Source organism: Eptatretus burgeri, chromosome 2, assembly GCF_056783735.1.
Source record: "Eptatretus burgeri isolate ZD-2024b chromosome 2, Ebu_testis_v1, whole genome shotgun sequence".
Taxonomy (NCBI): Eukaryota; Metazoa; Chordata; class Myxini; order Myxiniformes; family Myxinidae; genus Eptatretus; species Eptatretus burgeri.
Window position 1 is genome coordinate 106,377,685 of NC_140962.1, and position 27,978 is coordinate 106,405,662.

A 27,978-nucleotide genomic window follows, 5' to 3' on the forward strand; every position below is an offset into this window, starting at 1 on the left:
GAGCAATAGGATTTTAATGGAGAAAATAAAAATTACTTTTTATTTTCCACATTGGCTTTCCGACTGAGATTTCCTTGATTAAAATAAAAAATACTTATTCATGCTGCATAATACTACAGTATGCATTACGTATACTAGAAGCACCCACTTCCTAAGGGAGTGGCCGAGGGGGACGGGTGGGGAGGGGGGCGGGGTTAGGGAGGGTCATGTTAGCTTTATGATTATAATTATTAATACCATAGCAGAGTACTCGCCCTTCGGGCGATCTTGTTCCAAGAGGGCAACACATTCTTCTGACATATCACTTTATTTGGACAGTGTAAAGGCAACAGATCGCTGCCTTGATCACTCCCGAAAATAAAATATGACCTGGATTATGTATATGAGGCGAAAACATGCGTACTACTTATGTGTATGTATAATACATTGTGTTTATATAGCTCGGATAATTCCAATTGCACCCCACCCTCCCTCAAAAGGAAGAAGATGCCAAGATGGGTGAAATTTTTTTTCCAAACTTTATGGAATCAAACAACACTTGCACAGGCACAACTTCAAGGTGCCCTCATTAATCCCTGAAAGTTTCAGTTTCCAAGGTCAAATCCTCTCCGAGGAGTAGATGAAACCTGCAACATACTTTCCTTTCCATCTAATCTATAAAAGGAACTCTGTCTCAGCGTGCCTGCGTCCGTCCCTGCGTGCGTGTGCCCGCCCCTCCATCAACAATTGTCCTATCCACAATCGGCAATGCAGAATGCATGTACGTGTGCAGCATAGCAATACACGCATGAGAAGAGTTAGTTTCCTGCCATGGCCCTTGCTTAATACATACCCCAGACAGTTTGATCAAAAGAAGGATGAGAGGAGGAGGGGGGAAATTTTTATTTATTTATTTTGATCTTCCTCTTCGTGTGTTGTGTATTATTCAGAGTTCAGCATCTAAAAAGGCTGTGATGAATATCTCATTAACGCTCTCCCCCACCTCACTCTGAGTGTATAGCTTGACTGGTATCTACAGACCACTTAATTTATTTCTGCCCATTAACAACAAGCGTTTTTTTTGTTTTTGTTTTTTTAAACCACAGATTGCTATTCCTGTCAGCGAAGCGACGGGTCTTGCATGCTCGTTATATAAAGACTACAATGCCTTATTATTGTACTTTCACAACCCACACAATGCTGTGCAGCATCAACCTGTGCCTCAATAATATATGTACAAGCCGGTAGGCGGTGATGGGTCGCCGAGCATGGAAACTATAACATATAGAGCAAAATGGATGTCATACAGCGGATAAGGAATCACCTTAAGATTATGCATATCAAATCTCATCCAGTTCCATCTACTGATAACTACTCTGTATCCATTTGAATGAAAAGTACCGAAAATGCAGTTTGAAATCAGAAATCCCCAAAGTTCGACCGGGTGCTGTGGGTGAACAAAGATCTAAATCGAAAATCCGGCTCGATCGTTTGTGCACAATGTATTCCAGACGATTAGTGTGAATTTTCATGACCATCCGACCATAACCCTAGGAGGAGTAGCATTTGGCGTGAAGGCACCTCCAGCTCTTGCATATTATCGATTTTTTTTTTTTTTGCACTAATTGACCTTTGACTCATGATCTAAGCAAAATCGGTCAATATGTCCTGAGGCAAAGTTGTAGTACTCATTGAGTATCCTGAGCGTGCAAAGTTTCATTCGTATTGATGCACTCACCTGGTCGTGAGGGGGCCTTCAATTTTCGCCAATTTTCACGCACACCCTAATTGTCAGGCGCGCTGCGGGTAAAGTATTCCATATATCACAAAAAACCAAATATATTTGATGGAGCATCACCTGTAGATCATTCGTGCCAAATTTCATAACCCTACGTAGGATAATGTCTTTCGGAATTGATTTTGCGTGAACGGTACCGATTTTTGAAGGTTTGTCGGTTGTTGCTAGGGAACTAAAGCGTTCCTAGCAACCATCACAATTTCCAAAGCACCAGGTCATATGATGTAACTACCACCCGAGTTTGGTCAAAATCCGCCCACGTTTACTACCAATTATGCTGATGCCAAACGAACAAACATCCAAACAAACCGACAGAATTACTGACAATAAGGATCACCTATTTCGGCGACCCAATGATATATTCCAAGTCAACGTTGGGATCGGTATAGGTCAGTACAGCATTGTGTAGTTTATAAAACTTGAAACAACATAGGGCCGTGAAATATACAGAGTACTGCTTGTTATCATAAAATACAAGAACAAATCATGGTACAGCATATTGTTGAACTCACAATTGCACAATATGACGCTGCCTGCTATGGTACAAGTTGATGAAGTATGATGTAATGTCAGATCAAAGGGATAGGACTGCATGTATATTGTTGCGGGCCGGGGGGTCGGGTCAGAAGACCACGAGGTGGGGGAAGCTATGTCGATTCCCACCAGACTCCCCAGAATTGTAGGCCGTCACACACGGATAATTCCGTGACGCGGCGGGTCGCTTTACCGACCGTGGACGCCAATAACTCAACTGTGTGACCTAGGGTCCTCCCATCTATGGGTTAATCGGGTTACCTAATTAATCACGTGGTTTAATTACCGGGGAAACACACCCTAGGTACGCCTTGTCTGAACCGGATCACTCTACCGGACCGGATGCAGCCAAGCGACACTGCCAAGGACGTACTGGCTAAAAGGAATGGATTGTTGGGAATAAAGTCCCGGCTAAGCTAGGATATGGACCATGCTGGATCAATGGAAGAAAAGACAAAAACGAGCAGGGAACATTCCTAATAATAATAATTTATTTTCAAGCAGGCGAGGAAAGATGTGTGGCACAGTGAAGATTTATTGGGGTGTGTTGTGCAGAGATAGAAAGAAGCGTGGTGGTGCGACAAACAGGCAACTTACGAAAGGGGACACAGAGCAGACTTAATGCGGAAATAATTACAATAGCAATGATAACAATCTTCTACAGTCTTACTTAACCACACCACACACACACACACACATACCGATGAAGATGGAGTTTTGCAACCGGGGTGGGGGTTGGGGGGGGGTTGAGGCTATGATCTTAGTACCTGTGCACACTATAGGACGACGTGCCACCAATACGTTTCGGGTCAGGGGGATACTCCGGGGTGTGGTACCCGACAGTGGGCGCATTGCCTCTGGCCCAAGCTGCACATGTGGAGACTAATCGAGAAGGGGCGGAGTCCAGAGGGCGAGGGTGGAGTAGTCGGCGGAGGCGGAGTTAAGGAGCAGGAGGTGGGTCTTGGCGGTGTCGACGAGGCGTGGGCGGAGACGAGGAGCAGGAAACAGACAAGACCAGGCCAGAGGGACTGCCCCGACTTTTATAGGGCCCGAAGCTCGGCGGGAGCGGCCATGCCGAATACAAACGTCATCACCCGAACCGGGCACTCCCATTGGGCCCTACCCCTTACGTGGCCCGCCAGCTTGGGCAGGAAACGGCCTCACTTCGTTTCTGGCAGGGCCACCCCAAACAGTGGCAATATTGCGCTCCGAACCCACGAGATGACATGAATCGCCCACACTGAAATTGACACGCGAATCATCCTGTAAACCCCCCCGGGCGAGCGGTCGAGGGTCCCGCACGCCCGCTCGGGCGTCCGACCAGTGCCAATCAACACGTTTGTTCCGTACGCCAACGTGGCCCGCACTGTACATTCCTTGGCTCGATCGCAGCCTCACTGGCCGCAGAGACAAGAAGACATTCACCATCCATGGAGAATCCACCGCTGCCAGCAAGGACCAAAGGTACATCGCCATGGATAAATCCATGCACGTTTCACAAGCGGCGTACGTGTCTGCTTTCGAGCACATTCCATACAGTGCATGTGGCCGGCACTCTCGTTCACACGACCGCCAGCGTGTGCGTGGGGCAAACACCAATATGTGTTGGGTGTTGAGGTTGAACAAAGAACAAGCCGCTTCAACCCGCACACTTGTATCCTGCTCAACATGGCGTGGAGTCTGCTTTATTGGCCTCTGTACGTGTTTCGTGCAGCGTGGGCGTTGTGCTGTGAACACTCCAACACGCTGTGGTAAACGAGACTTGCGGCAAAGTGTACCGTGGATTGTCGTGCTGTGGAAAACGCCATTCGTGCAGCCTTTTAAGAGGTATTTGTTCGCATGCCTTTTTAATGCAATCGGTAATTCTCCCCAGCTTACAGCGAAGGCGCACGTGGCTGATTTACCTCAGGAATAATCAGAAAAGAAGAAGAGTGGGGATGAAATGAAAGAGAAAATGAGTTAGCAACCCTAGCGATTAGATCATTGCAACGCACTCTCTTGTTGTCTCACTAAACAAAAGGAAGGGGGTTATCTCCACTTATAATAATGGAATAACTGTCTTGGGACACTATCTGTTGTATGCATGCGGTTCCGAGAACCGCAACAATATTTTAGGTCGACACAGATTTGCGTTTGCTTTTCTTGCTCGTTATGATTGCATTTTTTGAGTGCTTTTTAATTCTTGGTGACCTCTTCCTAATTCACCAAGAAAACATTTTCCAAAAAATAATAATGACCTTGATTTATCTAATGACATATCATCTGCTATTAGGGTTACATATATATATACTGAACGTGTGGTGCACGATGCCTGCCACGGTCCCTGATGAAGACCACTCGGTGGTCAAAGGCCAACTTGTGGAGCTGCCTGCTGGCCTGCTGGGCAGCAGTTCTGAAATGATTTGAAAAGCACACTTTTGTCCAATGTGCGCTTGCTTGTTGGTTTTATAAGAATACAAAATTATTTTGTTTTCCAAAGAGTGTGCTATTCAGAACAAACAAATATTTGAAGGAGGCTCTGTCAAAAATCTGTTCTGCAATGGACTTGTTCAGATAAATATCTGTGCCTGTTTTCTCAGACGTCTCACTCATCATGTTGAATGACATCAGCAAGAAGTACAGTGTCCTCCAGCCAGATCAATAACTCCTTGTTTCAATCCCTGACGTGTCAAAGTCCAGGAACTATAGAACAAATGCCACATGAGCATGACGGCAAACAACTGGGTATCCAACGACCAATGGGACAGCAACCAGAGCAGTATTCGTTTTTCTTGTGTTGTATGCTATTTAAGCGAGTGTGATGTGAATGAAGTGCTCGTAGGATTGTATTCACAGATCGATTTCTCATTCATTGCTTGCTTCAGCACCATGATGCGGAAAGAATGATGATTCATACATTTGCAAAGATATATTTTCATCTGCTATCGCAACATTCTATGAATCGTAATTCCTTTTTGCAGACCACGTGCTTGGAATTTAATGTAGATCGGGTCAAAGACGTATTGATCTGGTGATGGCCACGAGCATCAAATTACAGTCTGTCAGATGAAGGAAACCTCACCTCTTCTTGTTGAATCCACTTCACTGCTGCTTACATATTACGCTCACTCGTTCGTCTGACTTTAAATTCAAATATGAACCAAAGTTATTTTGCTGAAGCAGTTGTGGTAGTTTTATAGAATCCTGCCACAATCTACATCCACTTATTTTACCCTCCAGCATCACTGATTAATTATAAACAGTCATCTTTAACCTATTCCACTCAAATTGAAATGCAAAGGAGGAACATCAACGCCATCGTTGTCTTCCAAGTCCATATGGACAGAAAACAACGGCTGATTTTGAGTGTCCAGAAAATGTAAATTGTACTCTAACAGCTGTGTAAAAGCAAATGGTTGATAAATATGACTATGGTTGTTTGTCATGTACAATGAACTATTCCAACTTGTATGCTTGAGCTGAGTCTTTGGCAATTCATTTCAATGAAAAAATAATCTGTACAGGAGGTTGCGTGGTGTTTGTCTCGTTTTGGTAACCCCATCACATACCATGTGTGCGACATTAAAGTTGACCTGCATGTGGATGCACACGCACACGCGCACACCCACACCAAGTTATTTATTTTTTTATTTTTTTTTGTTAATATTAATTTCTGTTCACAATTGTATCACATACATATGTGCACAGACACATGTCTCACACTTTTAATTGATTGTACAGTACTGGCTATTCCTAAAATATAATATAATTTAAAGGATTGCTGTAAATGACGTTAATTGCACAACATACGAAATTCAACTTTATTTAAATTGCAAACCTCAAAACATAGTTCCCTTACCTAAAGTAAGAACCTTAACTTGTAAGCAATTTACTGGTTTCCTAACCGCACGGATTATATATAGGATCAGCTGGGTGCACTCACACTATCGGCGAGGCTAATGATTGCTTAAAATTTTATGGAAGTTATTGTTTTGGACATTGAAAGCGTATGCTTGCTTGCTCAATTTTATGTATTCATCCTCTATACTTTGCGATTCTTTGAGTGTAGTATTACTGGTGCACGATAAAGGTCTTTTTAAACTGTGGATGCTTTGGAAGCAGGACCAACAGGGGAGTGATGTTTTCATGTGTGGGCAGCTTTTTTGCAGTCTATGAGGACAGATGCACCTGGCACGTCTCGGAGTAACAGCAGCAGGGTAAACAGGGTGAAAGGTAACAGCTGCATTGGTTCAGCCTTCAAGATCTGTTTCTCAATTTCTTCCAGCCTTTCTTTCTTGCTTCCTTTGGTGGCTGGTTTCGGAAAAGTTGCTTCTTCCACGAGCCTTTTGTTAATGTGCTCAGCCTGTGCAGCTCTTCGTTCCTGTCTTTCCTTTAGATCTTTTGACTTATTTCACCCTCTATGCTCTTCCTCGAGTTTATCCATACAAATATTTTTGCCTTGAAAGTGCTGCCATTGCCATAATGCTCTCTATACCTTGATACCAATGTTTCTGATGACTCTTGACTTAAAACTTTTATTCCTATCTTAAATTTGTTACTTGCAAAAATCGAAGATTTTTCAAGTATATTGGATGTTTGCGTGCGTTATTCTGTCTCTGTCTCTGTCTGTCTGTCCTTTTTATTTTAATCACCTACAGGTCACAATTTCAAAGTGATATTCACGAAACTTCACCACCTGGTTAAGTTGGTCATAAGCAAGAAGCTTATTGTTTTTGAGGTCAAAAGGTCAACATCGGCCAAAGGTCAACAACTTTGTCAAATTTCGACGATCTGAAATTTTCATCCGATTGACTTGAAATTTGAAGATAATTTGCATATCAGGTCACTGAATTCAACGAATAAGTATTTTCAATGTCAAATTTGTTTTAGGGATTTTGCAAGTATCGCTCTCTGCACGACGCCTTTCTTGTTTTTATTTTTTATCCTCAGGATGTTAACTGTGCTGTAGTCATCTAATATCGCAGTCTTATGTTGTCTGTGCTTCTATACTAACATTTAACACATTTATTTCTTCTGATGTCTCATTTTGCACTTTTGCATCATAATGACCGCTTGCCTGATTTTCGGCATATCTTTGACAGATTTGTTTGTTTTGTACCATATCATAATGAAATAATTGCATGTTTTTGTTTTTTTTCATAATCCATGTTGGTTCTTATAATGGGTGAATATTATGTGTAATATTGACCGATTGAAAGGGGCAGCCATGTTGATGGTCTCACTGTTCAGTGTATTTGCAAGGCCGGCAGGATGGCCTAGAGTTGTGCACACTTGTCTCTGAGCCGTCTAGCCTGGGTTTGAATCTCAGCTCAGCTACAAACGGTCATCCCGGTGTCTCGCAGGCATGGTGATTCATCAACGTGTGTGCCGTCCCTCGGATGGACGTTAAACTGGTTGTCCTGTCTGACATCAGTGTGTCAGTGTTAAAGATCCCATTGTGTCCTTCATGAAGGGGAGGTGAGCTATCGCCAGCACGATGGCCAAATTCCAAATTGCTGCCATAACCAGCAGAGTAGAGGGTGTTGCATCAGCGGCACCCCGCATCCTCAGTCAATGATGCTACCCCGCAGCCTTGTGCTGCATACCAAAGAAGTGTCTCTGCAGAATATTTTTCTCCAAAAAGGAAGATGAACACCCAAACGATACTTTTGCATTTTAATTCTTGTAGCACAACACCCAAAGTCATTATTTTAAAGAGATTCACCCTTTTTAAATTATAGGTGTGTTTGATAATTATGTTAATTGCTCAGAGCTTGAACTTGATGCCTCCCCGCCCCCCCCCCATCCATCAGGTGAAGATTTTGAAGTTAGCCCCCTCAGAAGAACCTTTAAATCAAAAGTCCTCGCACATTATCCGAATAATGTGGAGTGGAATCCATTTGACCAGGATGCAGTAGGAATGGTGAATTTGCTTTTCCTGGCCTCATTCCTTTTTTTTTTTTATTCCCATCAAGTATTCTTGATTATAAAACAATATTAATCTGTATACTATTTTTTGGTTTTAATTTTTATGATTTCAATTGTCGTCTACATAATTATGAACATGTTTTTTCATGGAGGCATTATCCTACCTTTTTTATTATTATTATTTATTTTTTTTGAAGGGGGAGGTTCGTTTAATAGGATTTGAGATGCAAGGCAATTTATAAATGGCTTTGTGATTTATTGTAATATTTACACTTTCTCAAAATATGGAACATTTCTCAAGTTTTGTTGTTATGGAGTCCAAAGCCAAATCCTGTCTTTCTGATAATTTGCATTCTCATTAGTATTTTAAAACTCTTTTTTTTGTGAAACTGTCATGTTTGTAATGGGCTTTGCTTTTTTTCTGTACTATTACCTCTAATCTTGGAAATCCACTTCCCTCTTTCCACCATTTGTCCCTACTTCCATGTTTTTTAAGCTTTGCATGCCCAAAGGTCTATCGTTCAGGACACAGGCTGATGACCGTGCACCTGAATTCCACTCCTTTCTCATCACGCGTGAAGACGGTTCGCGTACCTTTGGATTTTCATTGACTTTCTTTGAGGAAGTCACAAGCCAGCAGATCAGCAGTGCCATGCACACATTGTATGCGATGCATCGTGTAGAGTGTGTCGGTGGCACAGACACACTTTATGCTGACCCATCTCCTGGTTGCAGTTCTGACTCTCTTGTGACCATGGCTGAAAGTTGCTGGAGTGACACTGCTGAAGCTGACATGTGCTCTCTGCGGCAAAGTCTTTCATTTGACCACAGTCGAGACACGTTGTACGTTTCCAAATGCCTGTGTCTCATTGCACCACTGCCCTTCGTGCAGGTGAGGATTGGCATTGTTTGTTCCTCTGAATCATATAGATAACTCTGCAAATGATCATGTTTTTCTCCAGCTCAACTACATATTGTAGCAACATCTTCGAAAATGCCTTCTTTCTCACCCAACTTGAAGCATTAATAGGCATGAGAGATTTGGTTTCAGGTAGAAATATATATTTTAAATTGCCCTCACTTCAGACGTCATACAATTTCAGTAGAGACATTACTATATTCTCTCAATATTGTCGCTCTAAAAAGAACAGGGGTTGTAATTGGCTTGTGTGTCAGTGAGTGTGAGAGTCCGCATGCAGATCAACTTTAATATGGTAAAGCGCTATTGAGTGGCCTACTTTAATATGTGCCCCGGGTGGCCTTCAGCACAGTTCAACAAAAACGTGTTAGATTTGAACATAGCATTTGATTTGAATAGATTTGAAATTTTTGATTTGAATAGATTTGATTTGAAAACCTAGCATAGATTTGAAAAACATGTTAGATTTTTTTATGTATAATTTAAGCAGACTTTGATTTTTTTTTTGTTTTTTTTTTTTACCTTGAATGTGGATTACGTTCAAGTTAGCCATGCACATTCCAAAGGGTGTTTGTGTACATCTGTGCTGAAATGGGCAACATTATTTTCTCAAGAATTTATTGCAGTAGTTAACTGCGATCACAAAAAAGCATCAATTTTGCATTCAATTAATTTAATAACAAAATCCAGAATAAATGTGAAACAACACAGGCAAGTTGTTGTTCAATAAATTGTTTGTTGATGGTCCATCACAAGTGGTAATTGAAACAAATAAATTTGACCATTGCTGGTTTGTGATATCTGTCTGGACTGAGTGAATTAAATGATTGTGGAAAATTTGTATCTGGTGTTTTGTTTAAAATATACACTCATAATGTAATTGTGAAACCTACCGGTACCTATTTCTGCGTTTTTCTTTCGACATAGTCCTTCCAAAAAATTGAATTTTTGTCAGGATGGCCGAGAAGTATGCACACTCGCCAACAAGCTGTCTAATCTCGGCTCAGCTACAAACCGTCATCTCTGTTTCTTCAAAGGCACGATGGTTTATCAATGTTGGTGCCATCCCTCCGATGGACGTTAAATTGGGTGTCCCATCTGCCGGCATTAGTTTGTGGACGTTAGAGATCCCATGGTATCCTTCGTGAAGAGTAGGCGAGTTCTCGTCATCACAACGAACAAGTTGCAAATTCCTGTCTTGACTTCCTGAGTTGGCATGGCAACCTGATCAGGATTCTAGCCTTCGAACTGCTATGGCAGCACCAACGCTCTGCATAGGGCATGGTACATGATGATTTTTTTTTAATGGAACAGTAGTGCTAATTTTATATTTCTTATTTAGGCCACATGCTTTCTGTATATCCATCATAGGTTCTTAGAACTTCTATGATGGGCATTGCACATCATTGTAAGAGTGCATGTTGTCTCCTGATTGTGTAAGTTAACAGTTGTTCAACTGATGTTTTTACCAATGATGTGCAGAGCATATGTTAAGGCCCAGTCACACCTTGACGTTTTAGCCAGCGATGGCAACGTATTAAAATTTATATAAATCGCTGGCTTACGTTGAACTTTGATGTTTTTTTTTTTTTTAAAGATTCGGACGTATTCATAGTGACTTGGTCTTATGTATAACGCATTAGTAACGGACACAGAACGTTTCGTTGTGTTATAGATAACTTATACCAACGAATGCTGAACCTGTTGTCGGCCTACACAACCGATGCCCAACGATAGTCTAACTTCGGCATAGCGCGTTGCACGCATCGCCGACGATGTCGTGACGTAGCCTATTAAAAGGCTGACGCACAACGATTTGAATCATAACTGCCGTAGAAATGGAAGTGACAACATCGCGGTCACACCTTGGCGATCTTGCTAGCGTATGCCGACCTAAGAACAATGTGTCTAAAACGTTGGGGCACGTCAAATACGGTATGAGTAAGTTTGGTATACGTGAGTACAACGCTAAAGTACGCTATCATACGTCGTAGTAAGTAGAGTACGTCAAGAAATTTTAAACATGTTCAAAATTTTACGATGTACTCGGCGTATGACACACGTTCCGCATGCGATGGGGATAAGTTTTACACACGATATGTGGACGCTTACACACATCCACAAAGGCTACTTATAAGCTACTCATAAGTCGAAACACGTCGCTGTAATGTCTTTTTTACGCGAAACTTATTTCTAACTTATGTTTGACGTGCTTTGAACCAATTCTTTACGTAGTCCCAACACACATTGACGTATGTAGACGTATTCCAATGACGTCTTCCGGTCGACAAAAAAAAAATAAATGAACGTGTTTCTAGCTTACAACTGCCATATAAAGACGTGTTCCCAGCGATTTTCGGAATTGGTATATAAAAATGGTGTTCATAAAAGGGGAACCCAACAGTGTTTTCGAGTCCTTTTTGAGTCGATGTCAATGTCAGCAGTAACAGTATCAGTATCAGTATTAGTATTCGTAGTAGTTTGTTCATGTTGGCTGTAGTAGGTGAGGGGGAGGGTGTGGGTTATGATGGATTCTCCTTGCGTCCGCGTGTCCACGGGTAGGAGACAACTTTGCACCATTGTTCGAAGTTCTTCGCGACTAATTTTTTTATGGGGCTTTTTCAACAATGAGCTATGGCTTGTTTTTACGATTTAGGTCTATTCATAACGGGTTCAAACAAATGTACAATGAACCAATAATGTGCATAGAGCGCTTCGATAACATATATATATATATATATATATATATATATATATATATATATATATATAGTATACCAACGAATAATTATCGTGTAGCCGGCGTTCACGAACTATGCCCAATGATAGCCTAACTTACCCATATCGTGCGGCAGTTTATCTTTGCTGGTGATGTGGGGTTTGCTATTCATAGGCTGCCACTCAACGATTTAAATGGCTGCATCTCCACTATTGAAAGTAGGCGCTTGCGCTCAACAATTGGATTTTTTTTTACACTCAACGACTTTTAAACGGTACCACTCAGCTATTTTCATTGTTTACAATGAACGATTTAAATTGCTGTCACTCGCCTTTGTTTTTTGACGCTGGCGCTCGGAAATTTTAATCGTTTCTATTGAACGTGCTAAATCGCTCAAACTCCACTATTGAAAGTAGACGCTTGCGCTCAACAATTGGATTTTTTTTTTTTACACTCAACGACTTTTAAACGGTACCACTCAACTATTTTCATTGTTTACAATGAACGATTTAAATTGCTGTCACTCGCCTTTGTTTTTTGACGCTGGGGTTTGGAAATTTGAAGCGTTTCTTCTGAACGTGTTAAAACGCTCAAACTCGACTATTTTAAATAGACGCTGCCGATGGACAATTGGAATCATAGCCAAGCTAGACATCGAAGTGTGAACATCCTCGTCATGCCCAAGAAAAGTTTGAAGAATGCTGCAAATAAGTGTCCTGGCTGTGGCCGCTGACGCAAGGAGGATCCATTATACCGACGTCTTTCAGCCTATGAGTAACTTAAAAGTAACGTCTGTCGACGTGTGGCAACGATCGCGTAACGTGCCAACAACACGTTAATCATAGGTTAGAAATAAGTTTCGGGTACGCTAAACATTACCTCGGCGTGTCTCAACTTATGATTAACTTACAAGTAGCATGTGTTGACGTCTGTCAACGATCGCAGACCGTGCATACAACTTGTGGCCAGCGTAGCGGAACGTGTGAGTCATACGCCGGCATATGTCGTGAAATTTCAAGCATGCAAAAATTTGAGGACAACCGAAAAGTACAACGTTTAAAGCCAGCGTACAACGACGTATGGCAGTGTTTTTCAGCGTGCTCTCAACGTTATCAAAACTTACCCATAACGTATTCAACGTGTGCCAGCGTTTTAGAAAAAATTTTCAAAAATCGGCATACGTTGGCTAAAACGTCAAGGTGTGACTGGGCCTTTAGATCTTTTAAAAACATGTTTATGTTTTGCATCGAAATGCACAACATTTGAAATGGTCTTCATTTTAAAAGCACGTGGCCTAATGTTCCCACAGGGCTGCACAATCCAGTTGCTTTCATCAAAAAGTTTGTTTGCAACTTAATAACAATAATCGTTATAATACCTGAATTGCACAACAATTTTCTCATGCAATTACTGGATGATCGTGGTGCAAACATGAACAGACTATCTATACTATTTTGCTGGTGGGACTCCTGTTGCATTGTTGATTAAATAAATTGATTTTGCATTTTTAAACAAAATCCATCCATTGGGACCATACTCTGCAGTGTTGGTGCTGCCTAAGCAGTCTCCTTGGCGATTGGGCACAATTGTGGATGGGTCGCCACTCCAACACAGTTAATAAAATGGAAGTAATCAATAGCTTTATTGAATACTTTGGATACATTTTGTTTCTACAAAAGCAAGGCTCATGCATTCCACTTCGTCTTGAGGATTGAAAACGTGTATAACTTTTTCAAAAATAAAAAATGAGCCAAGTTTGGAGTGGGTTTTTATTTATTTATTTATTTTTTTGTTTTGATTGCCAAGAACTCAAAACTCCAGATCAAGTTAAATATACTGCGAACTGCCATAATTACGTGTACTGGAGAAAGGACACAAAAAAGATTTTCAAAGCTAACATATGTTATAACTAGAACGGCACTCGGTAGAGCGCATACCTCCACCAGGCTGAATGGTTTACACTTTGTATCCCACTAATAGGCTGGATCCAGACCTGAACCAAATTCTAATCAACTTGTGATGTACCAAATTTTGTCTGAATCTGTGGACAACTTTTTGAGATGTCATTACAGACAGACAGACAGACGGGTGAAAACATATCCTCCATCCACCTTCGGTGGCAGAGGTAAATATGTAATTGCACCTTTCCCAACTTCTTCTTGGATGTGCCACCTTCCCAACTTCTTTAATTGCACTTAATTTTAATTGTGCAGTGTAAGAATCCAGAACTTCTTCTTTGCTGGAATATGGACCTAATAACAACCTAGTATGACAGTCAGCCCACTTGCTGGAACAATAATATGCTTTTCAAACCATATTGCATACATCTTTCGCTTGGCGAGTATGATTGTCTAATTTCATTATTCATCAACGAATGTTATGCTATTTACCCTCATCATTTTTCAGTTCACTGTGTCCAGCAGGATGCTTCCTTCCTTCCTTCCTTCCTTCCTTCCTTCCTTCCTTCCTTCCTTCCTTCCTTCCTTCCTTCCTTCCTTCCTTCATGAACATTCAACTGAAATTGTTGACTGGCTGATGTGCCATACTGTGTGTTACAGAGCGCTGGTTCTACAGAAGCAGTTTCTTGGCCGAGGGTCATGCTGGGTGGTTTGCCATCCCTCTCCCAGCAGTAGTTAGGGCAGGAATTTGAAATTTTGCCGAGGTGCCTCCTCTTCGTGAATGACACCGTTGGGATCTTTTACTAATGCTAGCATCTACAAACTAATTTTACATCTAAAAACTAATGTTACATTTTTTACATCTACAAACTAATGCTGACAGATGAGACTCCAGTTTCACGTCCATCCGAGGGATGGCAAACACATTGGTGAATCACCCTAGCTGTAAAACACCGGGATAATTAGTTTGTAGCTGGGTTGGGATTGAAACCTATGCTAGAGAGCTTAGAGGTGAGTGTAAGCCAATCTGACAGCCTAAAATTGTTATGCTTATCTGATTTGTCCAGACTCCATGGTGTAATGGTGGGAATGTTAGAGCATCTGCATTTCGTCTGGGATGTTGCCGGTTCGAATCCGACCACGGCCATGTCAAACCAAAGACTTTATAAGTGGTCCATGCTGCTTCCTTGCTTGATTCTTGGCATTTAAAAAGGATAGAGCACCGACAAAACCATTGCGCATGCTTGGTAGGCCTAATGGTCTCCCATATTGAAGATCTTTGCAAGGGAACTCGTATCGTTATGGTTCTACATATTTCGTGATCATTACCTCACACACGTGAAGCGGAAAGCAGGATAAAGCAATTTGTTCAAGTCTGTCCATCTGTCTGTCTTATCAGTTTATGTTTGAGCAACAGTGTATTAAGCTGAATGTTATATTTTGAACACTAATCGGAATATGAATAAAATGACAGGTCTGTCCTTTTAACGTACCTTGGCTTGTAATTCATCCCGTCCGCATATGCACAGAGGAGTGAGATAATATTTTTTTACTTTGTTTGCCTGCCTGATTTACCCTATTGGATAGCCATATTGGATTTACCCTAAAACCTTTAAGAAAAAAATCTTCTCCAGAATGGTGAGACAGATTGAGGGGAAACTTGTCTGGCAGCCATATTTGATTGAGCGAAAATCTTAAAGAAATTATTTCTCTTGAACCGCTTCATCAATCGACGTGTAACTTCACAATTATGATCTAGTAGTGATGAGAATATACATTTTTTAATTTCAACTTTATCAGACACATGGTCTAGCAGCCAGAATTATTAAATTTTTTTTGATCTGGTTGGTTTTTATTTTATTTTATTTTTGAATAAGGCTCACTTGGCAGCCCCTGGAGGGGTTTGAGGGTAGAGGAGTAGCAGCTGAAACCCGAATCCTATCCAGGTACCTCTTTGATGACTTCATCTTTTCTTTTTTGCTTGTTCAGGTTCCTTCTGATGACTCCAATGCAGGACTACCTATTTGGTCTTCCATTTGATTTGAATTGAATTTATTTTAATCCCATTCTGAATTCAATTGAATAATAATAATAAACATCATGGGTCAGGGTCAGGTATCCAATCAAAGTGGGATGTCTTGGTACCCGGTCATTACTGCCAGAAGTTATATAGTGGTACTCCTAGTTTTGTATCTTATTAATTATGTGACACACCAGTGCATAAACACCATACAAAACAAGTCCTAGTGAGGGTCTGCAATGTCTGATTGCTCTCTTTCTTGTGGTAAATGAGTTGCTTCATCAATAACCACTAAAAGACTGTTTGGCTATTGAACTTTTGATCAGCTGAGCCTTGAACATTCGTGACTTCATGTTTTTGCCATCATCAATGTTTGGAAAAATATTTTCCAATATTATTTATACTTTATTTCACAAGCCAAACTTTTGCTGTGTCATTAGAGTAGTCTTTAGTGCCTTGGAGATGTACTTTCTTTGTGAAGATAAATGTATTTACAAGGTGGTGGATGTGATTTACGAGCGATTGATGTTTTTGTATCAGAATTTATTTTGCCTTGCCATTAATCCTGCCCCAGGGGTTCTTTTTCCCCAATTACCCCACTTTTAATTCCTGGTTCCATGCCTCATGATATTAATTAAATACAACCTGCTATGAATAACTTGGTCACCTTGATGTGTTAATGCCTTCAGAAGATTTTCTTCTTATTCCTTTTCTTCATTTTCATCTTCATCAGTTTCAAACATAGTCCTGTTTTTTGGTGGGTTGTTTTTTTTCATGTAATGTACTGGCCTATCCCTTCATGGGTTTTTGTATCTAAAAAGTGTCAGGTGATGGCTGTGTGTTCTAATATCAATGTTCTTTTTGAAACCATGGTTAACAAAACTGTTTGAGAAACTGCTTCCTCATTTTTTTTAAATTTAAATTTGTATACATTGTCGAGTCTTGTATGAAAGCCAACACACAACACACACCAACGGGGGCAGGAGAGGGAAGGACAAAACAGTGGGGACCAGGGACATTAGGATATCTAAACATTGGACAGTTTTAACACAATTTGCACCATTTACTTAAAGCTGGTGGTGAGACATACTTAATGAAGTCAACATTTAGCCAGACTCGGTAGTGTAATGGTTAGACCATCCGCTCTGAGTCTGGAAGCATCCATTCTGAGTCAGGAAGGTCGGCGGTTCAAACCGCGGCCGAGTCGTACCAAAGACTTTAAAAATGGTACGTGCTGCTTCCTTGCTTGACGTTCATCATTTTAAAAGGTAAAAGCACGGGCAGTCACCATAGGTGAGCATGAATGTGGAGGAGGAAACTCCTCTTCAGGAAATGCCCCGCTGAATGCGGTGAGAAATGCAGCACAATTGTTTTGGCATCTGGTTCGCAGAGTATCCCGGGAAATGACAGCACTTCCCTCGAGCTCCTTGACTGTGTTTGTCTCGTCTAACAGTCCTGTGTTGTGTCTCGTGCATTCGTCTGTATGTCCATGTTTGTGACGGCTCCACTGCAAGCCTGAGATCCTTCAAAAAAAAAAAAAATTGACTTCATCAAGTCCATTGGCCATTTCCATTATGTGCAGTGCTCAGAGTGAAATCTTCATTGGTTTATGAAAATAACATTTATGTCTTGAATGTGAACCATGCATAGTTTCTGCATGGGGGAAGTGGGGGATTTTTCATACAAAATTTCAAAAACCCTTCATTTTCATTTGTCTACAAAACTTGCTGCTTCATGGTTATACTTTCTCATGTTGATAGCATTTTGTTTTTCTTTGGATTCTCTTTTATTAACTGGTTTCTTTCAAATACTTTACATTATATCGTTTTATAATTGTTTGATTGACAAACTTGTCATCACAATAATGTGAAATCTCTCCCTTGTAATTCATTGCCTGCAGACCTTCAAGAAGGTGTTGTTCCAAATCCATCGGGCTGTGACAAGTCCAGAACCCCCACCACTGCCTCTTGAAAGCTACATCTACAACCTATTATATGAGGTTCCCTTGCCTCCACAAGGTCGCTCGTTACGCTTCTCTGCTGTGTACCCACCACCTCTTGTTTGCCAGCGCCCAGGTCCCAACGAGACGCCACTCTTTGATTTCTCCTTACGGGAAGTCTTTGAGTTGCTTGGTGTGGAGAATGTTGTGCAGCTCTTCACATGCACACTCCTTGAACACCAAATACTTCTCATATCTCAAGGTGAATCTGCTGATAAAGGACCAAAATCTCTTAAATGAAATGCACTCCCATTTTCAGTGTTAACAATGACCCTTTATGCAAGAAATATAATATAGCATTGATGATGCATAACTAAAAGAGATACAACATTCAAATTGTGCCTTGTCTTTACATATAATTGCAACATTTGATTGATGCTAGACTTTTACCATTTGGCAGACTTACATTTATTTGCCCCAATTAAATCTGTCCATATGGGAGACATTGTTTGTGTCGTTTGTTGTCATCTTCACATGCGGGTTTCAGAAGATGGAACAGAGTTCTCCCACATCTCATCACCGAGCTCTGGACAGCTTCCAACTGTAGTTCATTTGCAGTAATATTCCCAGGGATGGCTTTTAAGATTTCCATGAGGTTCTTTTTTTTTATCATTCCCATTGCTCCAATTATCACTGGTACAATTCCAGTGCTCTTCAGCTTCCAAGATCTTTTGACTTCATGGATTTCTTCTTGATTTCTGCATTGTTGAGGCCAAAATCGCTGGTACTGAAACCTGAATTACCAAGGTTGTTTTAAAGTTTTTTTTTTTTTTTTTTTTTTTTTTTTTTTTTTTGCACTTAAGTGCAATATCCAATCTCAAGGATTTGTTTTCTATGTTCAAGCTCGATGGGATCCTTGGTCGTACGACTTCCTTAATTTTGATTATTGCTTTTGGCTCATGTTTTTCCTGAAGGCCCTGTCACACCTTGACGATTTAGCCAGCGTATGCTGATGTATGAAAATTTTGTCTAAAACGCTGGCACACGTCGAATACGTTATGGGTAAGTTTTGTATACGTTAAGAGCACGCTGGCATACGTCGTAGTACGCCGAGCTCATCAACAAATTTTCGACGTGTGCCAGCGAATGACTCGCACGTTCCGCATACGTTGGCCATAAGTTGTAGGCACGTTATGCGATCGTTGACACACGTCGACACATGTTACTTGTAAGTTATTCATAAGTCAAAACGCGTCGAGGTAATGTTTAGCGTACCCGAAACTTATTTCTAACCTATGAGTAACGTGCTTTGAACCTATGAGTAATGTATCTCCAATGCATATAGACGTATTTGACGTCTTCCGGACGACCACAGAACTTACTGAACGTGTTTCTAACTTGCAGCTACCGTATAATGGCGTATTGGCAGCGTTTAGGGGAATTGGTATATAAAAATGGGGTTCACAGGAGGAACCCGTCAGTGTTCGACTCCATGGTTTGTTTATTTTGTTTTGTTTTTTTTTTCCTTTGGCATGACGGTGATGTTGACACTTCGATTTCTCGTGCGGTTATAATATAATATAATTAATAGGCTGCTGCTCAACGATTTAAATCATAACCGCACTAGAAATCGAAGTGTCAACATCATCGTCATGCCAAAGGAAAAAAAAAAAAAATAACAAACAAACCATGAAGTCGAACACTGACGGGTTCCTCCTGTGAACCCCATTCTTGTATACCAATTCCCCTAAACGCTGCCAATACGCCATTATACGGTAGCTGTAAGTTAGAAACACGTTCAGTAAGTTCTGTGGTCGTCCGGAAGACGTCAAATACGTCTATATGCGTTGGAGATACGTTACTCGTAGGTTCAAAGCACGTTACTCATTGGTTAGAAATTTATTTCGGGTACGCTAAACATTGCCTCGACGTGTTTCGACTTATGAGTAACTTACAAGTAACGTGTCAACGATCGCATAACGTGCCTACAACTTATGGCCAGCGTATGCGGAACGTGTGAGTCATACACTGGCATACGTCGAAAAATTTTGAGCATACTTAAAATTTGTCTATGAGCTCGGCGTACTACTACGTATGCCAGCGTGCTTCAGCGTGCTCTTAACATATACAAAACTTACCCATAACGTATTCGACGTGTGCCAGTGTTTTAGACAAATTTTTCATACGTCAGCATACGCTGGCTAAATCGTCAAGGTGTGACAGGGCTTTTAAATCGTTGAGCGGCAGCCTATTAATAGGCTACGCCACGTGATCGTCGGCGATACGCTGCCGCGCTATGCATAAGTTAGACTATCGTTGGGCATAGGTTGTGAACGCCGACAACACGCTAAGCATTCGTCGGTACAAGTTATCGAAACGTTCTGTGTACATTATGCATGCGTTCAACTCGTTATGAATACGCCCAAAACTGAAAAATATCAATAGTTCAGCGTACGCCAGCGTTTTACATACATTTTGATACGCTGCCATACGCTGGCTAAAATGTCAAGGTGTAACAGGGCCCTGAGCTTTCTGGAATTGGGATATTGAAATTTCTGCAGATGTGCCAGTGGATTACTCTACATATTACGTAATTTTTTTTTTTTTTTTTTGTATAGATCGTTCACGCTCTTGGAATTGCTCGTACACAGAACGGATCAGTATATAAGAGGACAAAATGAACAGCAGAGAAGGGGAGGGGAGGTGGAACTCTAACAGTGTCGCTGAAGGCCAAGATGAAGGGAGTTTTGGACAAACAGTAGGTGTGGGGAGGAATGGGGGGCAGAAAAGATGCATGGGGTGGACAAGATTATACAGAAGGAAAATCTCAGGTGGGAAAAAATTAAAATTTGGAAAGAGTTGGGTTTGGGGTGGGTAGTTGGGGAGAGGGGGGTTAACAAGGGTAGAAAAGATCATGGTTCTAAATTGGGGATGATCTGAGATGGTAAACCTGTTTTTAAGACCTGTAGGGAAGAATGAGATTGAAGGCAATGTGGAAATTGGTTCCACAAGCAGGAAAAAAGAGGAACCAATGAGTGGAGGTGAGCAGTGATCCTGGATTTAGGTAGTTTCACCAGAAGGGGGTTGATGGTGGACAGTGTGTGTGTGCCCTGCAGAAACCTTTTGGGTGGTAAATGAGGAGGCAAATCACGGAAAGAGCAAAGTGTGCAAGACCAGAAAGGAGGCGGTACAAGATCGAGAGACCACTGACCTGTCTGCATGCCTGGTTTTTGCTTAATGGTTATGGTAGTGGGCTTGGGATCCGAGGATCCTGAGTTCAAATCCTGCTCAGCTGTTGAATTAATACCAGGTGGGGTTGACTCTGCCTGTCATCCTTCCGAGGTAGGCAAAATCGGTACCAGCTTGCTGGTATCCTGTGTCGGAGTGGCAACCCATCCAGGATTGGGCCCATTAGCCCAGGAGACTGCTTCGGTAGCCCTGACGCTCTGTACAGAGTATGGTCCCAATGGCTGGACCTGTCTGCAATGGTGAAGTGATATGCCAATCGAATCGGCTTCATCGTGGGAGATTCCAATGATCTTGAAGGCCTTGGTTTCCATGGTGTAAAACTGGGAAAGATGTGAGGCAGGTTAGCTTGCTCATAGTGGAGGGCAGTACTTTATCAAGCTATGGATGAAGGCCTTGTAGATGTATTTAAGTTTAGTTGTGTCAAGGAAGGACTTTATACACCGGAGGATGCCCAGTCGGCAGCTGGCTTTGGAAGCCAACATTCAAATGTGGTTTGCCCAGGAAATATCATGGATGATAATGATACCCACGAGTTTGAATGACTGAACCTCCTCAAGACGATTGTTAAGAAAGTAGATGGGTGGGTGTCGGTTGAGGGTGGGGGGGGGGGGGTTGGGGGTTGCCAGATGGTCCTTTCGAAGAGAGAGTGTGAGATGTGGCAGGATTGAAAGACACATTCCAAATGTTTGACAAGCTTGTGATTTTTGTCAAGGTCTGAAGAGAGGCTGCAGCCTGCCTGTCTGAATGATGAGTGATCTCATGATGGAGAGTGGAGTCATCAGCAAATCGATAAAGGGGATTTTCCAGAGAGGTCATTTAAAACGATCAGGAATAGGACTTGGCGCACTCCATCCTTGATAGGGAGAGGATATGAAAGCATTCCGTTGAGTGCCACACATTAGCTATGAGAGTAGAGGAAGTCAGTAAGCCATGTGTGGAGTTGGCATTAGATGCCATAGGTAGAAAATTTTGAGACCAAGGCAGGATAACAGACAGTATCAAAAACACAAGATATGTCCAGAGAGATGGCCCTGAACTCATGTGTGACATTGAGGGCTTCCATCCATTTTGTGTGAGTAGAAGCAGCATGTCCAAGGAAGAGTGACTTGATCTGAAACCAAATTGTTGATCTGAGATGAAGCTGTTTGTTGTGCCTTTGTGTGTACAGCTTTTCTGACACGAGGTTTTTACATCCCGATAGGAGGTGGCCTGCGCTTTCTGTTTCTACCTTACAGAATCTACACCTGTCCGATTCACTCATTCCCGCTATTTTCTTAACGCTGTTTAGATGGGTGGCTTAATGCAGAAAAATTGAAGGATTGATACACAACAGCCAAATGTGTATTTTTTTGCATGATGGGTGATTGGAGTTCTGAGAGCAAGAAAATCCATGGCTGAAAGCTCAATTCTTAATTTGATGGATTTGAATCAATTTTTGCTGACTGGGTGGGGTGGGGTGGGAGATGGAGACAGGTTTGTGTGAAGCCAATTTCTCATGTTTTTTAAATGACCCCAGTACAGACACATGGACACTTCTGAAAAAGTTATCATCATAGCACATATTGAGAGTGAGCTTCATATTCTATTTTGACAAATATGGAAGCCATCCACATTGTGAAATTCAAAATGGCCACCACATGTGGTGTTTACATTTATTTTACAAATCTACACCTATACAGTGTGAATTAGCTCATTGTTTGTGTAATGGCTGTAATTGTGTAATGTGTTGATCATTGACTCTACATTGTTGTTCTAAGATATTCCGTGTCGTTTCAGTGAAATCATTAATGAAAGATGGAGAATGTCCAGTTTAGTACAAGGTGACTTTCAAGCAAACAATCTTTGATTAATTTGGTATTTTGGTGCTTTAGTTCTCAGAAAAAGTAAATTAAATTCCAGTGAAACATTTCACCTCTTTCAACTAATTCAACTTGTATTTTCATAGTTCGTAAAGAGCCAACCCCGTTAAGTGACTGTCCAATTCACCGCTTGTTTAGAAATATCATTGTGTTCAAATGAAGTCGTCTTCAAGGCTATATCGAGCATTTATTTGTTCATTGTCCTGATATGTGATCTTAATGAACCAAAAGTCAAAGCAATATTCTTCAGCAGGATTACAACAGTCCTACACATGACAACTTGGATTAAGACTGGACATTGTGTTTGAATTTCAGATCTCACATCTACAGGAACAGAGATTTGTCCATGAGAGTCCTGTCTTCGTGCACTTGCAGTTAATGCATCCTCTCTCTCTGACTTGCATCCACACTTGATGAGCTCACTGCAGGCCCCGAGCTGCTTCAGGAATAGTTATCCAGGCAGGTGTCCAAGTCGTCACGTCTTTCATTCATCACCACCCCTCTGGCTTAGGAATTGACTGAACAGCTGCTTGGCTTTTCATCCAGATACCACTCTGATACCCAACTCGCTTTGTCTGTTGAAGTTGGACATCCTCAAGAAAAATGAAACTCCATGATTACCAAAAAGACAGTTATTTTGCAGGCGTATCATATCGCAACAGCAAGATTTGTTCCCGTACATGGCCGGTCTTGTTTCCACATATAGATACCTGAGTGGGGGGAATTGTCTCCAGACTTCTTCCTTTCTTGCTGACCAGTTCACAGCACGCTTCAATAACTGAACCAATCACACCGGTCTTGTCATACAGTAGCGCTGTAAATATTTCCAAGGTGAGGAAATGAGGAAGTGATCATCTTAAAGGGATTCTCAGCAATGTGCAAGAAGGCTTGCGTCACCTCTGGATAAGAGCTCCAAGTTGACCATGCAGACAGTCAGTTGATTTTTCCGTCTCTTTGCCCTTGCCCGTTCCAGCATTGAATTATTGAACTTTTGGTGCCATCATTTATGCCAGGATGCACCATTTTCCAGGAGCATTTGTGCACTAACATTCCCAATGCTGACATTGATGGGTGCTGAATTAAGAGCTTGGAATTCTTCAACGTTTTGCAAAAAATTTGTGTATATGTCGAAGCAATTCTTCAAGGACAATTCAGGTCTTCAGAAGTCTTGGTCTGACAGATGATGCAACCAAGCCAAGCAGTATTGGAAGCCATGTTTCGTTATACTTGAAACCAAACGGTGGCATTTGATCAGAAAAATACACAAGAGCTAAGCATAAAACATTGAGAAACACATACATGTGATAATCATGAGGTGATTAACAACTCTAATTAGGTAATTACATTGATTACAGTGATTCCATAACAACCGCCAGTAGCTAAACGTTTAATTTGAGCAGGAAAAACCAAAACTGGTTTATTTGTTTTGCTGTAATCTTTAAGATTTTCAGCTTTCATATATGAATCTGTGAAAATATTGTCAAGATGATGTCATTTTGACGTTTTACGTACATTTTCTTCCCCGCATGCTTATATTTTTTGAAGGTATGATCCGGTGGGAGTTTCCAGTGATCAAATGGCACATTTCCCATCTAGACTATATCGATCTTTAAACGAAACTACATGCTTCATGAAATGCATTCGTGAAAATGATGTCATATTGATGCCATACTTTAATATTTTTGTTGCAGCCAATGGATTTTCTGACTATGGTTCCATGTGATGCTTCAGTGAAAAATGACACTTTTTTATCTGGCGTATAATGATAACTTCACAAAGCCACCTAACTAGTCAGTGTAGTGTCCTTGGTATTTGGTATTTATTATGATTCGTTCTACATCCCAGTTGAGCTGATCTCTTCGTAGCCATTCCATTGAGCCTTCTTTGTCTATGCCAAATCTGTCCAACTGTTTTTGTATCTTCCCACTCTTATCGTTCTCCCAGTTGTCTGTGTATATCTGATATTTTGCTTTATATTTTTCTTTTGTCTTTTGTACACCGCTCCTTCCTAATTCCATATACAGGCGATGCATGACCTCATCGCCGGGTGCCAAAGAAAGGGAGTACTCAGTTTTTACTCCGTTTGTTTGTTTGTCTGGGAGATATCTCAGCCATCCTTTGAGCTCGGAAGCTGAAATTTGGGGACAAAAGTGAAGATGTGTTTTGGCAAAAATATGATTAAAAAAGCAAATTTTGATTAATAAATTAATTGATTCATTGTTTAATCATTATCGATTTATTAATTGATCAATTATTGTACACCGCTCCCTCCCAATTCTGACTCCATGTGCTGCAAGGAAGCATCGCCAGGCGCCTGAGGCACCCCGGCACTGTCACGCTGGAGGATTTGTTATTTATTTATTTGGCATGGGGGTGGTGTACTTTGTACTGCTACTTGTTTTTATTATTTTTACAATTGCTGGAACTGTATTCCTTGCTATTTCGTTTTCATATGTGACATCTTTGCTTCACACCTGTTTTTGGATTTTTTTTGGCAAGGTGGATTAGGGATGTCTTTTCTGGTTTGCTCTCTTCGTGTTTGCACACAAATTGGATTTGGTGATATGTTGAACTTTTCAAGTACATAAAAATTGATATGACGTCATAGTGATGTATCATATGTGCGGTAATTCATCTCTGCTAATGCCCTGTTCGATTCCTGCAAACAGAATTCAAAAAGCTTGCCTAGTTTCGGAGATAATTTTTTAGGCGATTTCCATTAGCGGAAATATTTTCACGTCGTAACTTTTTTTCTTGGAGGAATTTTAAAAATCTGAGATGGTTACTGTCTGCGCAGGGTATTTTTACATATATATGCCAAGTTTCAGGAAGTTTCGATGAAAACTGTAGGCTGTGAAACAAAAAAGTCCACAAGAAGAAGATGAAGAACAACAACATGAGTAAGACTTAGAGGTCCTCCATGAGGATCTAAAAAAATTGTCACCGATCTACACAGAATTCTCCATAATGACAAGGTGAAAACGTGTTTTTAGAAACTTTTACAAATTAATTAAAAATTAAAAGCTGAAATATCTTGTGCCTGCCAGACGTAGTGCTTTGCATTCAGACTAAAGAGTTCAATTTCCATCTCATCAGACCACAGAATCTTTTGCCTCGTTCTCAGTCTTTCATGTACCTTTTTAATAAACTCCAGGTGTGCTGTCATGTGCCTTTTTCTCAGGAGTGGCTTCCATCTGGCCACTTTCCCAAAAGCCGAGATTTGTGAAGTCTGTGCATAGATTATTGTCCTTCTGGCAGGTTCTCCCATCTCAGCCAAGGAACTCTGTAGTTCTGTCAGAGTGGTCATTGGGTTCTTGGTTACCTTCCTGACCAAGGTCGTTGCTCAGTTTGGTCGGACAGCCAGCTCGAGGAAGAGTCTGGGTCGTTCCGTATTCTTTCCATTTCTTAATGATGGAGCTCACTGTGCTCTTGGGAACTTTAAACACTCTAGAAATTGTTTTATACCCTTCCCCAGATCTATGTCTCCTCACAATTCTATCTCAGAGTTCTGCAGACAGTTCCTTGAATTTTATGGGAGAGTTTCTGCTCTGATGCACTGTCAACTGTGGGACCTTAATGATGAGGAGGAGGAGGAGGAGGAGATTGGGACCAGACTCTGTGCAGAGCGTTGGTGCTGCTTAAGCAGTCTCCTTGGCTATTGGGCACTCGATCAATCCTTGACGGGTCGCCACTCCGACACAGTATACCAGCATGTTGGCACTCATTTTGCCGACCTCGGAAGGATGACAGGGCGAGTTAACCCCACCTGGTATTAATTCAACAGCTGAGTGGGATTTGAACTCAAGACCCTAGGATCCAAAGCCCTCCACCCAACCCATAAGCCAACACCAGGCATAACCTTAAAGAGAAAGGTGTCTTTCTTTCTAAATCATCTTCAATCAAATGACTTGGCCACAGGTGGGCTCCAATCAAGTTGTTGACCTCTCAAGGATGATCAAAGGAAATTGGATACATCTGAGCACAATTTGGAGTGTCATTGCAAAGGGATTGAATACTTATTGATGCAAGATGTTTCAGATTTTCATTTTTAAAATATTCTAAAAACATGTTTTCACTTTGGCAATCTAGGGTATTTTGTGTAGATCGGGACAAAAAAAAAAAAAACTTTAAATTTAATTCATTTTAAATTCAGGCTGTAACAACACAATGTGAACAAAAGTCGAGGAGTGTGAATACTTTTCTGAAGACACTGTAATCAGGTCAGCGATACAATCCAGACTAGACAGCTCAAAGGCAAGTGATCATTCGAAATATGATGTTCCTTAGCAACATTTTGTTGTAAATATGTTCATGTTGGGTTTTTTTTGGCTTTTTTTTTTACTCCCCACTGCTATGTTGAATTTCAGTTCTCCTGATTGTCCTTACAGGTCATCAAAGTTTTCACCTAATGAAGGGGTTACTCTGATGTATCAATCTGCTCTTGCTGCTGTAATGTTGAATGTAATTTTTAACGATTTATTTTTCCAGCTCTCTAATTGCGCAATTTCTGATCTACCAACGTTCTTCTTCAATCGGGATTATTACATTACTCGTATAAAAGCCCATCAAAAATGACAGGTTGTAGTTCTTTTATTCGAAATATTCAAGGAGACTGGAAGATATGATGTTTTGTAGCAAGAATAAGCGCTATTTTAATACACTACCTGTACAAATGTGATCCTATTTTCTTTATCTTCTGGGATGTTTCATTTCGACGGTACAGCCTCATGAACATACCAAAGTCTGAAACGTCAGCCTGGCATCAAGTGTGTTTATATCTTCTTTATTTATTAGACATATGACAGACATAAATGAACATGCGTTTTACTCTGCGCGTGTTGCACATCACGTGAAGCGAATTTCACCTCCCTGCCTTGCATTTATTTTTGTTTTAAAAATCTTCTGTACACCACCCTTAAGGCTCGGTTTGCAAGTCACCATCTACAATTCCAATGGAAGAGATGTAATTACTCTTTTATGGAACATGTTTTTCGAGGTTTTTTTTTTAATCCTCAAAAATAGAGCGTAGTGAACAGTCATGTTAAAAGATTGGCCTATAACCCCCCCCCCCCCCCCCCACTCAAATCTTCCTTATGAATGGGGACAGACAAATGCACGCTGTGTTTTATATCGGTAAATTTCATTCTGAAAGAATGG

At 41.1% G+C, this 27,978-nt stretch overlaps 1 protein-coding gene across 5 annotated transcripts in view; it reads left to right on the top strand.

Moving 5' to 3' along the window:
* Window positions 1-27,978, top strand: part of LOC147032751 (DENN domain-containing protein 5B-like) — a 95,090-nt gene that overhangs the window by 15,778 nt on the left and 51,334 nt on the right. For 4 of the 5 annotated variants that reach the window (XR_015055347.1, XM_085870612.1, XM_085870615.1 and 1 more), the window contains exons 2-5: window positions 6,449-6,523; window positions 8,104-8,213; window positions 8,715-9,110; window positions 17,675-17,975. Coding sequence is in view for 4 of the 5 variants with exons in the window: in XM_085870612.1 (XP_085726738.1) it covers window positions 6,449-6,523; window positions 8,104-8,213; window positions 8,715-9,110; window positions 17,675-17,975 (882 nt within the window). In the remaining variant the exon portion in view is untranslated. The remainder of the gene's footprint in view (window positions 1-6,448; window positions 6,524-8,103; window positions 8,214-8,714; window positions 9,111-17,674; window positions 17,976-27,978) is intronic. The other variant, XM_085870614.1, reaches the window with a different exon arrangement.